General features: G+C 42.6%; 1 protein-coding gene and 1 pseudogene across 1 annotated transcript; both read left to right on the top strand.

Annotated features, from left to right (window-relative positions):
• The first annotated feature begins 2,455 nt into the window (after window positions 1-2,455).
• LOC113135797 (uncharacterized) lies at window positions 2,456-4,491 on the top strand. The gene is made up of 5 exons (XM_026316093.1): window positions 2,456-2,780; window positions 2,890-3,588; window positions 3,714-3,839; window positions 3,928-3,971; window positions 4,078-4,491. The coding sequence occupies exons 1-5, from the start codon at window positions 2,519-2,521 to the stop codon at window positions 4,192-4,194; spliced, it is 1,248 nt and encodes a 415-aa protein (XP_026171878.1). The 5' UTR covers window positions 2,456-2,518; the 3' UTR covers window positions 4,195-4,491.
• A 2,833-nt stretch (window positions 4,492-7,324) lies between these two features.
• Window positions 7,325-9,089, top strand: LOC113135807 (uncharacterized; annotated as a pseudogene).
• Window positions 9,090-15,413: the final 6,324 nt, after the last annotated feature.

Here is a 15,413-nt window from a genome sequence, read left to right as displayed (position 1 = left end):
ACTGAATCAACAAAGACTGCTGAAATACAGTTGAATGATTGGGCCCCAGGAAACCCATATGATGACAGTGATCTAGATATGGAAATACCATGACTAATAATGTAACATTTTGTTTCCTCTGATTGGTAATGTCTTATGATAAATGTGTTGACACTTTGTGTCAAAAGGGGGGAATGTGGGAGATTTATACACCATGGAACAGGTGGTCACAAAGGGTCATTTAAATATTGAGCTAAAACATGCATTGTATGAGGTTGAGTGTTTTATTGGTGTGGTGTTTTAGGGTTTTAGAGGCTTGTAAATAACTGCCAACAATTTGTTTAGTGCTGGTAGAGGCCTGAAGATAGAGGACACCTGAACAAACATGTTGGGTCTGTTCAAGATTAGTTCACCCCTTTTTACAAAGATATATAAACCTGATTCTGTAACACAAAGTCAGAGAATTCTGCAAAGACTTCTCTCCGGGCACCCGTGATTAAACCTGAGATGATTCATCACACTTGTGGTTGTTTCGGAGAATTAGCAACTCGCAAACTTAAAGAAATTTCCACTACACACATCTTGATAGGTAGCACAAATCAACAGAACACCCGTTGACTTGTTTAGAACGATATGAGTCAACAAGTCGTGAGGTGCAGTATGAAGTGAAGGAAATGGGTTAGTGAGGTTGGATGATCAAATATCTTTCAAGTAGCCTAGTAGAAAATGACAATTTAAAAAGTGATTACTGTATTGGCAGCCTATTCATAACAGAATGTACAGAATATAGTCAGACCTACAACTCTTGAGTTTATCTCTAAAGCAGACACATCAAGTCTAAAATGTCAGAGTAAAATCTCTGAATATTGAAGTTAGGCTATTGAGAGCAGACTGAGTGGTTCAATTAATAGTTTAGCTTAAGAATTAATGGTAACTCAACCGGAAAAAGGTTGCTTGCCATCTCCAGGCCAGGGGAGAGATCCTGCCTCAGGTGGAGGAGTTTAAGTATCTTGGGGTCTTGTTCACGAGTGAGGGAAGGACGGAGCTTGAGATTGACAGACGGATCGGGGCATCGGCAGCAGTAAAGCAGTCGGTGTACTGGTCTGTCATGGCGAATCTCTCGATTTACCGGTAAATCTACGTTCCTACTCTCACCTGAGGTCATGAGCTTTGGGGCATGACCGAAAGGTCAAGGTCTCGGATACAAGCGGCTGAAATGAGCTTCCTCCACAGGGTGGCTGGTTGCTCCCTTAGAGATAGGGTGAAGAGCTCAGTCACCCGGGAGGAGCTCGGAGTAGTTCCAGATGTCTCCTGGGTGCCTCCCTGGGGAGGTGTTCCGGGCATGTCCCATTGGGAGGAGGCACCGGGGAAGACCCAGGACACGCTGGAGGGACTATGTCTCTCAGCGGGCCTGGGAACGCTTTGGTGTCCCCCCGGAAGAGCTGGAGGAAGTGTCCAGGGAAAAGGAAGTCTGGGTATCCCTGCTTAGGATATTACCCCCGTGACCCGGCCCCAGATAAGCGGAAGAAGATGGATGGATGGTAACTCAGTAATTTTCTGTTAGCATTCCTTTCATGTTTTATTAGTCTTTGTCGAGCCTGTTCTCCATAAGAAAGCCTGACCTTTGTATTAGGCCTATAGCCCACAGGTGAAAGATGCCATGCACTATTGTTGTCACGTTTGGCACAGGGAGATGCAATGATGCCTTTTTTTGGCACTGTGGAGAGAGTCTCATTTGATGTAAGGATTCTGAGATATGTCAACTTATCCTGCTGCTACATTTTCACTGGTGAAGTTGTGTGTCCATGCCAGGCCAAACGACCCACAGGAAAACATTAAATATCCTGCACTCTGTGCAAATTTACTGTTTTTCTAAGTGACTTATTGTTTTATTTGTTTTGAGTGGCTATTGAAGGAACATGTAAGGCCACCTATGGGTCTGTGATGACACCAGATATGTAGTAGGCCCCAGTGTTTTGAGTAAAAGTCAAAAGTGGAGCACATGCTCATTTTTACATGCCAAACAAAAACTGCCATTTTTCTGTAGCGAAACCTAAAGGTCTAACATTGAATTCATTCATATACTAACTTGATGTTTTGCTGAACAGACTATGGCTATTGTAGAGGGACACTACACTCTGATAAAATGTACTGTGTTTTTAGGTATTAGAGAAGAAAAGAAAATAGAAGAGCTAAAAAAGCCAAAGACTGTACTATTAAAAAACATGAAAAGACAAAAGAACAAGAATAGGAACAAGATGAGGCAGAACCACACCCACCACAACTGGTATTCAGCTTCAGTGCAGACCTCCAGTCCTAAAGCAGCATGAAAATAAAAGACAACAATAATCTCACTGAGGATAAAATTGAGGAAAAACAATTTGAAATGAAGGTTAAAAAACTGATCTAAAAAAGCCATTTGGACCATCCCTGTTTTCTAACTACTTACATAGTGCAGCTGAATCGCAATCAGTTACATTAGATGACCCATCTAAAATGATTTTTATAGTCAAATGCAGTTTTAAATGTATTGCTGTAAATGTATAGTGTTTTTAGCCCTGCCAGTTGTACCGAAGTGTTGGCAAGCTTCTCACAAACTAAACTTCAAACTATAGGTGGCAGTGAACATATTTCTTTAACAGGACATTCAGAGTCACTTCTCACTGGCCAATCACACACAGTCTTGTCTGTGAATAGTGGAGAGAGGCTCAGTGTTCTTGTCATTAAGCGTGAACATTTGAACACAATGACATCTGCACAGTTTGTCTTCTGTCTGACAGGTTTGTTCTTCGGGACAATGGGTGAGTTGAATTTTCAGGACTGCACATTGAATCTTTTAAAATGCATTGCCTCTGATATATCTTTGTGTTCTATGGTGTGTACATTGTTTTGTATGTCACATCATTTCAGCTCAAATGACAAACCTGCAATTCGCATCTCTGAAACAAGACAGAAAGTTTGTATCAGTTAAAACTGGGGGGAACGTGACTCTGCAGTGTTTCTATCAAAGTGATGTTGCAACAAGGTTTTACTGGTATAAACAGACTCTGGGACAGAAACCAAGGATCATCTCTAGCTACTATAAATATGACAAAACTGGTTTTCATAATGAACTCAACAATCCACGGTTCATGCTGGAGACTGGAAATGGGGAAAATCACTTGGCAATCACAGATCTGAGCATTTCAGACTCAGGTACTTACTACTGTGCAAGTAGCTATTTGTACATGTTTGAATTTGCAGAGGGCACTGTTGTCAGCGTGCAGGGCTCAGGTTTGAACATCCCAGCTCAGGTGCATCAGTCAGCATCTGAGAGCATCCAGCCAGGAGGCTCTGTGACTCTGGGCTGTACAGTACACACTGGGACCTGTGATGGAGAACACAGGGTTTACTGGTTCAAACACTCTGGACAAGCTCATCCAGGACTCATTTACACCCATGGAGGCAGCAATGATCAGTGTGAGAGGAAACCTGAGACACAAACTCACTCCTGTGTCTACAACCTGCGGATGAACAGCCTGAATGTGTCTGATGCTGGGACCTACTACTGTGCTGTTGCCTCATGTGGACACATGCTGTTTGGAAATGGGACCAGACTGGACTTGGAGGGTAAGTAACGTTCCAGCAAAATACAATTAGTTTTGATAAATAGTAATGCTTGCTCCTGCATTAAACAAAATATAAGCACAAAGTAAAATGTAGCTGTAAATCTCCTCCTGTCTGTGTCTGTGCAGATACAAAAGACTCTCATCGCTTAGTATATTTCTTGAGTGGCGCTTTGACTTTCACCACCATCCTGACTGTTTTACTGGCATTCTTATTGTGCATGATAAATAGGAGAAACAGCTGCATATGCACAGGTATGATACTGTTTGTATCTGTAGTGTTTCATTACTGAATATCACATTATACTGTATATTAAAAACACACCGTTCCACTGTTTTTCAGAATCTCACACAAGATTTTCAGCTTCGTCTACAACAAATGCAGAGGTAATTTAATCTAGATTAACCAGATCAATATAATTCAAACATATTTTCTATCATGATTTCTGTTGAATTTGTGTTGAATTCTAGCATACTAATTATATTTCTCTAGGGGTGTGTGGACAACGTGGATAATGTCCACTATGCTGCTGTAAGGGTAAAGACGGGCAGCAGATCAAGAAAACAGAGAGATGCTACAGAGGAATGTGTGTACTCCGGAGTAAAGTAATAGAGCTGGACATGTTTCATCCTCGTCTCTTTTAAAGTTATTTAAGCAAAACATGCTTCATGAAATCCTCACCTCTCAGTAAACAATGTATGAAGTTCAATTACTGTCTGACCACTATCTCTGTGCCACTAGACCGTGCAAAATCTCCACGACTGAAAAGAAACAACTTTAAACGACCAATTTATAGTACAGGACAGACCGAACATGAAATGTGCATAGTTTGAACAGTCAACTTTTTATTAATTCAAAATAAAATAATGGCAAAAAAGAGATGATGCCTTAAAATGCACTATTCCCAGTGAATAAGTACACCAGAGCATGGACATACCTTGTATTACATTAAGTGCACACTTACAAAACATCCCATCATGACTAGCGATCTAGGATTCGCTCTTTGTGTTTAGGGAAAATGGAGTAAAACAGCAAGTTGTGCTGAAGGAATATGACCAAACCCTTAGAGATTAATATATGAAGACATTTCAGAAAACCACTGCTGTGAAAAACAACTGAAACAAACAAATAGCACAACAGCTCATCTAAATTAACTGTTACTTGATCTTCTACCGTGCTACTGCACATTAACAGCACAACTTTCAGCCTGTTCCAGAAGACTTTAACATTATACTTTACTTTAACTGTGCTGCACTTAAAATAATTCAAACTAATTGGGTGTTCGCTGTCTGTGGTATTGTACTAATTGTCTCAAAGTCAGATTCATCTTGTGAATATTTACGGATCTTCTTTCTTCAAGGAAGGTGTTTCCAGAGAGTGGAACAACTGATTGAATAGGAGACAGGAAGAAATTATTAATGATTTTTTGGGATCAAAGTAATGCAGACAGCCAGCTTTCAATGTTGCTCTGATTGCCTGTGTGTGTGTGTGTGTGTGTGTGAATAAATATTATCTACTAGTGTGGTGATAAAAATACACTGAAAAGCCAAGATCAGTCAGAAGAGAAAATTTACTGCAAAATGACTGTAAAAAGTTTGTGAAGTAGTACTTTCATTTGAAATGCAGTACTTCTACATATTTGTGTCAGTTCTTTTTCTTCTGCAGATGATCTGGTGTAAGTACTTTTCCTACCAATGCGATTGAGTTTGAAGGCAATAGCATATGACTGACACACTTCTCAAACATTGTCATTTATCCAACTACATACTACATATTCATGCTTATTAAATAATGTTACATCATTTATTGTTATATAATTAATGCATAGAACTTCAGATGTTGTTGTCACACAGGTACAAAATCATTAACTGTTAAAAAGATTTTGAATAGTCAACTAAACTTCACAAACTGCTGTTTCCCTCCATTTATGCAAATCAGATTGTAACCCTGAAACATGAATGAATTAAGGTCTGGTTGACTGAACAATGGAGAATTAGGCCTTTGGGCTTTGGGCACACCTTCTTCTGCCAGACTGTGACTGAGACCCAACCAAAGAGCAGAGGCTCTGGCAAACAAGAAATATGTAAAGCCTGGAGAAGAAAGAGATGAAATGAAATCAAGGAAAAACGGTTTTCTAATTTAAATTAATTTCATTGGTTGAAATTGAAATTGAAAGTGAAAAAAGTGACGCATACTCGAAATTCCCCTCTGCATTTAACCCACCTGAAGTGCGCACACAGCAGTGAACACACACACACACACACAGCGTGAACACACACACACGCACACACACACATACACACACACACACAGCGTGAACACACACCCGGAGCAGTGGGCAGCCATTGCTGCGTTGCCTGGGGAGCAGTTGGGGGTTCGGTGCCTTGCTCAAGGGTCTCACCTCAGTCGTGGTATTGAAGGTGGAGAGAGAGCTGGCAAGTCACTCTGGCCCACCAACAATTGCTGCCGGTCCTGAGACTCAAACCCGCAACCTTCGTTACAAGTCTGACACTCTATCCATTAGGCCCCCACTGCCCCTTTTAGGTATTAGAGAAGAATACCAGATGCCTCCTGGGCGCCTCCCTGGGGAGGTGTTCCGGGCATGTCCCATTGGGAGGAGGCACCGGGGAAGACCCAGGACACGCTGGAGGGACTGTGTCTCTCAGCTGGCCTGGGAACGCTTTGGTGTCCCCCGGAAGAGCTGGAGGAAGTGTCCAGGGAAAAGGAAGTCTGGGTATCCCTGCTTAGGATACTGCCCCCGTGACCCGGCCCCAGATAAGCGGAAGAAGATGGATGGATGGTAACTCAGTCAGTAATTTTCTGTTAGCATTCCTTTCATGTTTTATTAGACTTTGTCGAGCCTGTTCTCCAGAAGAAAGCCTGACCTTTGTATTAGGCCTATAGCCCACAGGTGAAAGATGCCATGCACTATTGTTGTCACGTTTGGCACAGGGAGATGCAATGATGCCTTTTTTTGGCACTGTGGAGAGAGTCTCATTTGATGTAAGGATTCTGAGGTCGGTCAACTTATCCTGCTGCTACATTTTCACTGGTGAAGTTGTGTGTCCATGCCAGGCCAAACGACCCACAGGAAAACATTAAATATCCTGCACTCTGTGCAAATTTACTGTTTTTCTAAGTGACTTATTGTTTTATTTGTTTTGAGTGGCTATTGAAGGAACATGTAAGGCCACCTATGGGTCTGTGATGACACCAGATATGTAGTAGGCCCCAGTGTTTTGAGTAAAAGTCAAAAGTGGAGCACATGCTCATTTTTACATGCCAAACAAAAACTGCCATTTTTCTGTAGCGACACCTAAAGGTCTAACATTGAATTCATTCATATACTAACTTGATGTTTTGCTGAACAGACTATGGCTATTGTAGAGGGACACTACACTCTGATAAAATGTACTGTGTTTTTAGGTATTAGAGAAGAAAAGAAAATAGAAGAGCTAAAAAAGCCAAAGACTGTACTATTAAAAAACATGAAAAGACAAAAGAACAAGAATAGGAACAAGATGAGGCAGAACCACACCCACCACAACTGGTATTCAGCTTCAGTGCAGACCTCCAGTCCTAAAGCAGCATGAAAATAAAAGACAACAATAATCTCACTGAGGATAAAATTGAGGAAAAACAATTTGAAATGAAGGTTAAAAAACTGATCTAAAAAAGCCATTTGGACCATCCCTGTTTTCTAACTACTTACATAGTGCAGCTGAATCACAATCAGTTACATTAGATGACCCATCTAAAATGATTTTTATAGTCAAATGCAGTTTTAAATGTATTGCTGTAAATGTATAGTGTTTTTAGCCCTGCCAGTTGTACCGAAGTGTTGGCAAGCTTCTCACAAACTAAACTTCAAACTATAGGTGGCAGTGAACATATTTCTTTAACAGGACATTCAGAGTCACTTCTCACTGGCCAATCACACACAGTCTTGTCTGTGAATAGTGGAGAGAGGCTCAGTGTTCTTGTCATTAAGCGTGAACATTTGAACACAATGACATCTGCACAGTTTGTCTTCTGTCTGACAGGTTTGTTCTTCGGGACAATGGGTGAGTTGAATTTTCAGGACTGCACATTGAATCTTTTAAAATGCATTGCCTCTGATATATCTTTGTGTTCTATGGTGTGTACAATTTTTTCTATGTCACATCATTTCAGCTCAAATGACAAACCTGCAATTCGCATCTCTGAAACAAGACAGAAAGTTTGTATCAGTTAAAAACTGGGGGGAACGTGACTCTGCAGTGTTTCTATCAAAGTGATGTTGCAGCAAGGTTTTACTGGTATAAACAGACTCTGGGACAGAAACCGAGGATCATCTCGAGATACTATAAATATGACAAAACTGTCACTTTTCATAATGAACTCAACAATCCACGGTTCATGCTGGAGACTGGAAATGGGGAAAATCACTTGGCAATAACAGATCTGAGCATTTCAGACTCAGGTACTTACTACTGTGCAAGTAGCTATTTGTACATGTTTGATTTTGCAGAGGGCACTGTTGTCAGCGTGCAGGGCTCAGGTTTGAACATCCCAGCTCAGGTGCATCAGTCAGCATCTGAGAGCATCCAGCCAGGAGGCTCTGTGACTCTGGACTGTACAGTACACACTGGGACCTGTGATGGAGAACACAGGGTTTACTGGTTCAAACACTCTGGACAAGCTCATCCAGGACTCATTTACACCCATGGAGGCAGCAATGATCAGTGTGAGAGGAAACCTGAGACACAAACTCACTCCTGTGTCTACAACCTGCGGATGAACAGCCTGAATGTGTCTGATGCTGGGACCTACTACTGTGCTGTTGCCTCATGTGGACACATGCTGTTTGGAAATGGGACCAGGCTGGACTTTGAGGGTAAGTAACGTTCCAGCAAAATACAATTAGTTTTGATAAATAGTGATGCTTGCTCCTGCATTAAACAAAATATAAGCACAAAGTAAAATGTAGCTGTAAATCTCCTCCTGTCTGTGTCTGTGCAGATACAAAAGATTCTCATCGCTTAGTATATTTCTTGAGTGGCGCTTTGACTTTCACCACCATCCTGACTGTTTTACTGGCATTCTTATTGTGCATGATAAATAGGAGAAACAGCTGCATATGCACAGGTATGATACTGTTTGTATCTGTAGTGTTTCATTACTGAATATCACATTATACTGTATATTAAAAACACACCGTTCCACTGTTTTTCAGAATCTCACACAAGATTTTCAGCTTCGTCTACAACAAATGCAGAGGTAATTTAATCTAGATTAACCAGATCAATATAATTCAAACATATTTTCTATCATGATTTCTGTTGAATTTGTGTTGAATTCTAGCATACTAATTATATTTCTCTAGGGGTGTGTGGACAACGTGGATAATGTCCACTATGCTGCTGTAAGGGTAAAGACGGGCAGCAGATCAAGAAAACAGAGAGATGCTACAGAGGAATGTGTGTACTCCGGAGTAAAGTAATAGAGCTGGACATGTTTCATCCTCGTCTCTTTTCAAGTTATTTAAGCAAAACATGCTTCATGAAATCCTCACCTCTCAGTAAACAATGTATGAAGTTCAATTACTGTCTGACCACTATCTCTGTGCCACTAGACCGTGCAAAATCTCCACGACTGAAAAGAAACAACTTTTAAACGACCAATTTATAGTACAGGACAGACCGAACATGAAATGTGCATAGTTTGAACAGTCAACTTTTTATTAATTCAAAATAAAATAATGGCAAAAAAGAGATGATGCCTTAAAATGCACTATTCCCAGTGAATAAGTACACCAGAGCATGGACATACCTTGTATTACATTAAGTGCACACTTACAAAACATCCCATCATGACTAGCGATCTAGGATTCGCTCTTTCTGTTTATGGAAAATGGAGTAAAACAGCAAGTTGTGCTGAAGGAATATGACCAAACCCTTAGAGATTAATATATGAAGACATTTCAGAAAACCACTGCTGTGAAAAACAACTGAAACAAACAAATAGCACAACAGCTCATCTAAATTAACTGTTACTTGATCTTCTACTGTGCTACTGCACATTAACAGCACAACTTTCAGCCTGTTCCAGAAGACTTTAACATTATACTTTACTTTAACTGTGCTGCACTTAAAATAATTCAAACTAATTGGGTGTTCGCTGTCTGTGGTATTGTACTAATTGTCTCAAAGTCAGATTCATCTTGTGAATATTTACGGATCTTCTTCCTTCAAGGAAGGTGTTTCCAGAGAGTGGAACAACTGATTGAATAGGAGACAGGAAGAAATTATTGATTTTTTGGGATCAAACTAATGCAGACAGCCAGCTTTCAATGTTGCTCTGATAGCCTGTGTGTGTGTGTGTGTGAATAAATATTATCTACTAGTGTGGTGATAAAAATACACTGAAAAGCCAAGATCAGTCAGAAGAGAAAATTTACTGCAAAATGACTGTAAAAAGTTTGTGAAGTAGTACTTTCATTTGAAATGCAGTACTTCTACATATTTGTGTTAGTTCTTTTTCTTCTGCAGATGATCTGGTGTAAGTACTTTTCCTACCAATGCGATTGAGTTTGAAGGCAATAGCATATGACTGACACACTTCTCAAACGTTGTCATTTATCCAACTACATACTACATATTCATGCTTATTAAATAATGCTACATCATTTATTGTTATATAATTAATGCATAGAACTTCAGATGTTGTTGTCACACAGGTACAAAATCATTAACTGTTAAAAAGATTTTGAATAGTCAACTAAACTTCACAAACAGCTGTTTCCCTCCATTTATGCAAATCAGATTGTAACCCTGAAACATGAATGATTTAAGGTCTGGTTGACTGAACAATGGAGAATTAGGCCTTTGGTCTTTGGGCACACCTTCTGCCAGACTGTGACTGAGACCCAACCAAAGAGCAGAGGCTCTGGCAAACAAGAAATATGTAAAGCCTGGAGAAGAAAGAGATGAAATGAAATCAAGGAAAAACAGTTTTCTAATTTAAATTAATTTCATTGGTTGAAATTGAAATTGAAAGTGAAAAAAGTGACGCATACTCGAAATTCCCCTCTGCATTTAACCCACCTGAAGTGCACACACAGCAGTGAACACACACACACACACACACACAGCGTGAACACACACCTGGAGCAGTGGGCAGCCATTGCTGCGTTGCCTGGGGAGCAGTTGGGGGTTCGGTGCCTTGCTCAAGGGTCTCACCTCAGTCGTGGTATTGAAGGTGGAGAGAGAGCTGGCAAGTCACTCTGGCCCACCAACAATTGCTGCCGGTCCTGAGACTCAAACCCGCAACCTTCGTTACAAGTCTGACACTCTATCCATTAGGCCCCCACTGCCCCTTTTAGGTATTAGAGAAGAATACCAGATGCCTCCTGGGCGCCTCCCTGGGGAGGTGTTCCGGGCATGTCCCATTGGGAGGAGGCACCGGGGAAGACCCAGGACACGCTGGAGGGACTGTGTCTCTCAGCTGGCCTGGGAACGCTTTGGTGTCCCCCGGAAGAGCTGGAGGAAGTGTCCAGGGAAAAGGAAGTCTGGGTATCCCTGCTTAGGATACTGCCCCCGTGACCCGGCCCCAGATAAGCGGAAGAAGATGGATGGATGGTAACTCAGTCAGTAATTTTCTGTTAGCATTCCTTTCATGTTTTATTAGTCTTTGTCGAGCCTGTTCTCCAGAAGAAAGCCTGACCTTTGTATTAGGCCTATAGCCCACAGTTGAAAGATGCCATGCACCATTGTTGTCACGTTTGGCACAGGGAGATGCAATGATGCCTTTTTTTGGCACTGTGGAGAGAGTCTCATTTGATGTAAGGATTCTGAGGTCGGTCAACTTATCCTGCTGCTACATTTTCACTGGTGAAGTTGTGTGTCCATGCCAGGCCAAACGACCCACAGGAAAACGTTAAATATCCTGCACTCTGTGCAAATTTACTGTTTTTCTAAGTGACTTATTGTTTTATTTGTTTTTAGTGGCTATTGAAGGAACATGTAAGGCCACCTATGGGTCTGTGATGACACCAGATGTGTAGTAGGCCCCAGTGTTTTGAGTAAAAGTATCAAAAGTGGAGCACATGCTCATTTTTACATGCCAAACAAAAACTGCCATTTTTCTGTAGCGACACCTAAAGGTCTAACATTGAATTCATTCATATACTAACTTGATGTTTTGCTGAACAGACTATGGCTATTGTAGAGGGACACTACACTCTGATAAAATGTACTGTGTTTTTAGGTATTAGAGAAGAAAAGAAAACAGAAGAGCTAAAAAAGCCAAAGACTGTACTATTAAAAAACATGAAAAGACAAAAGAACAAGAATAGGAACAAGATGAGGCAGAACCACACCCACCACAACTGGTATTCAGCTTCAGTGCAGACCTCCACTCCTAAAGCTGTTAGGATTTACCAAGCTTGTTCAGAGCTCATAAATACTGACACGAGTGAGGTAAAGAACAATTACAGTTTATTGAAATTAACGAAGGGTGGATCTGGTGGAAGATCTGGGAATAACGCCAACGGGATCTAGACTGCTCCCTAGGTTCCTTGGGAGCTAGCAGAATCAACTATTACAGGAAACTAAGGCGATCAGAGACACAGGTGCACGGGGAAAACTAAACACTTCTTTACTCCCTTTAGTTGGGATCTTTCTATTTTAGGGCTCCTCGTCGCGACGATCCAGGAGGTTCCCTTATTGTCCTTTATTCCTAATAGTAGAAAAACTCAAATCTTTAAGTCCAAACAGAACAGCTTCCTCATAACCCAGAAAACAACTCCACTGTCAAAAGTCACAATGACTGTGTCAGTTACCAAATTTGGCTTCTTCAATACTAGTTATTTGTGGGAAGCGCTTAAGAGCTAGGTCTCCTCTTCAAGCATCCACATAAGGGAAGAATTGATATCCAATTACTTATCTCCTTCTCCGGTCAGGTAAAGGAGTCCAGAGGTACGTCGTAGTAATCCGTACGGAATCCAGGCGAGGCAGTTCCTCCGTGTTTCCACGGTTCACACAAGTCGAAGGCAGATCTCTAGAAGACACACAATCTGTACAAGTGAAAGCAGGGAAAATAGCACTACGGGTTTTAAAGATCAATTCAAATTTTCTCAGAGCTTGAGTCTTATCAAGTAGCAGTAGAGTGTCCACACGAGGTGTAACCACAATCTGGCAAGGAGCACAGTGTCCTGGTCTGCTTTAAAACCTGCAGCGGGCAGGTGCAGTGAATCAACTAATTACTCCAGAATAGTAAACAGTCTAAAGTCAGCAGGGGCAGTACTGGGCAAGCCACCTCCCGGAATCCTGACAGTACTCCTCCCCAAAAAGACCGTCCCCTGACGGTCACCGCGGTTGATTGGGATGACGGCGGTGGAATGCCGCGATGAGACCCGAATCCAGAATGAAACAGGCCGGAACCCAGGAACGTTGCTCTGGACCGTATCCCTTCCAGTCGACCAAGTACTGCACCCCACGTCCTCGTCAACGGGACCGGAGGAGACACTTCACCATGTAGACCGGGCCGCCGCCAATGGTACGGGGGGGGGTCTGGGGGCAGGCACTAGGAAACTCACCACCTCTGGCTTTATCTTAGAGACATGGAATGTTGGATGAATGCAAAGGGATTTCGGTAGTCGCAGCCGGACGGCCACCGGATTAACCACCTTCGAAACCGGAAAGGGTCCAATGAACCTGGGTGAGAGTTTCTTGTGCATGGCTCGGAGTGGAATATCAGAGGTGGAGAGCCAGACCCGCTGACCCGTGAGGTATGTGGGAGGAGTAGACCTCTTCTTGTTGGCCCAGCGTTGGTACGCAGATACTGTCTGTAAAAGTGTCGCTCTGGCTCTTCTCCACGCCAGATGGCAGCGCCGGAAAGACGCTTGGGCCGAACGCACCGACGAGGCGCGCTCTTGCGCTTCAAACAGGGGTGGCTGGTAGCCGTAAACCACATGAAAGGGGGATAGGCCAGTAGCCGAGGAGGGGAGGGAGTTATGGGCGTATTCCACCCACGTCAAATTCGTGGCCCATGAAGCGGGATCCTTGGAACACAGCAGTCGAAGACCAGTCTTTAGCTCCTGGTTTAATCTCTCTGCTTGACCGTTTGTCTGGGGATGGAAACCAGAGGAGAGGTTAACAGAAATTCCAAGCAATCTACAGAATTCTGACCAGAACTTGGCTACAAACTGTGGGCCACGGTCGGAGACAATGTTTCGAGGTATGCCATGTAATCTGAAGATGTGTTGTTTGACAGTGTTGGCCATTTCTCTAGCTGAGGGTAGTTTGGGTATTGGAAGGAAATGTACCATCTTTGAGAAACGATATACCACAGTCAAAATCACTGAGTTCCCTGAAGACCTAGGTAGCCCCGTAACAAAGTCCATAGATATGTGCGACCACGGTCGATGTGGAACAGGTAGGGGTCGTAATAATCCCGGGGGTCGTTGTCTGGAGGGCTTAAACTGGGCACAAGTGGGGCAAGCTGCTACAAACTCTTTTACATCTTTCTTGAGAGACGACCACCAGAAGCGTTGTGATATCAACTGAAGGGTGCGAGAGGGTCCGGGGTGACAAAAGAAACGTGCTGAATGGAACCAATTAAGAACATCAGAACAGAGATGATCAGGGACATACAGTAAGTCCGGTGGGCAGGCAGAGGGTGATGGGGCATGAGCTTGTACTATTTTCTTTTCAATACAGGTCAGGCCTAGTCGCGTGGCAGCTGGGAGAATGTAATCAGAGTCCGACTGCTGATTGGGAGGTTCATGAAGGCGTGACAGGGCATCAGCTTTGTGATTCTTGTAGCCCGGTAGGTAAAACAAATGAAAATTAAATCTTTCAAAAAACATAGCCCAGCGGGCCTGTTGAGGATTAAGTCTCCCTGCGGTTCTTAGGTACTCTAGGTTCTTGTGGTCTGTCATGACAAGAAACGGCTGTTCGGTTCCCTCAAGCCAGTGTCGCCACTCCTCCAACGACAACTTGACCGCCAGCAACTCCTTGTCACCAATGCTGTAGTTTCTTTCGGCCGGGGAGAGTTTATGGGAGAAAAAGGCGGATGGGTGCAATTTGTGATCTTTCGGACTCCTTTGTGACAATACCGCTCCCACACCGGTATCCGAGGCGTCGACTTCGACCTGGAACTGGAGTTTCGGGTCGGGCAGGGTGAGTATGGGTGCTTCCGTAAACTTCATTTTTAACCTTGAAAAAGCATCCTGGGCCTCGGCAGACCAAATAAAAGGAACCTTGGAAGAGGTGAGTTTGTGTAAAGGACTCATAATATTACTGTACCCCTTGATAAATTTATGGTAAAAGTTAGCAAAGCCGAGAAATCATTGCAATTCCTTACGGCTGCGGGGCTCTGGCCACTCTCGCACTGCCTGCACCTTCCCTGGATCCATGTGTATGTGTCCTTGTGTCAAAACATAACCTAAGAAAGAAATTTCCGTTACATGGAATTCACATTTCTCTGCTTTCACGTACAGTTGGTTTTGAAGGAGCCTTTGGAGAACTGCTCTCACATGTGTAATGTGTTCCTCCTTTGAACGGGAGAATATCAGTATGTCATCCAGATATACAAACACAAACTTGTTCAACATGTCCCTTAACACATCATTAACTAAGTTTTGAAAAGTGGCTGGGGCGTTGGTGAGTCCAAATGGCATTACTAGGTATTCATAGTGTCCAACAGGCGTTTTAAAAGCAGTCTTCCATTCATCACCGTCTCTTATCCGTACGAGGTGGTAAGCATTTCTTAAGTCTAGTTTGGTAAAAATTGTGGCCCCCTGCACCAGTTCAAAAGCAGATGATATTAGTGGCAATGGGTAGTGG

The sequence above is a fragment of the Mastacembelus armatus genome, chromosome 18 (genome assembly GCF_900324485.2).
Source record: "Mastacembelus armatus chromosome 18, fMasArm1.2, whole genome shotgun sequence".
NCBI classification, from domain to species: Eukaryota; Metazoa; Chordata; class Actinopteri; order Synbranchiformes; family Mastacembelidae; genus Mastacembelus; species Mastacembelus armatus.
The sequence above is the reverse complement of the archived record's forward strand: the minus strand, read 5'-3'. Positions and strand labels throughout refer to the sequence as shown.

Excerpts from the sequence above, each read along its gene's own strand:
- LOC113135797 (XM_026316093.1), top strand. The coding sequence starts at position 2,519 with ATGTATAGTGTTTTTAGCCCTGCCAGTTGTACCGAAGTGTTGGCAAGC. Across the intron at positions 3,589-3,713 it reads GACCAGACTGGACTTGGAGG|ATACAAAAGACTCTCATCGC; the intron begins GTAAGTAACGTT and ends GTGTCTGTGCAG. Across the intron at positions 3,972-4,077 it reads CGTCTACAACAAATGCAGAG|GGGTGTGTGGACAACGTGGA; the intron begins GTAATTTAATCT and ends ATATTTCTCTAG.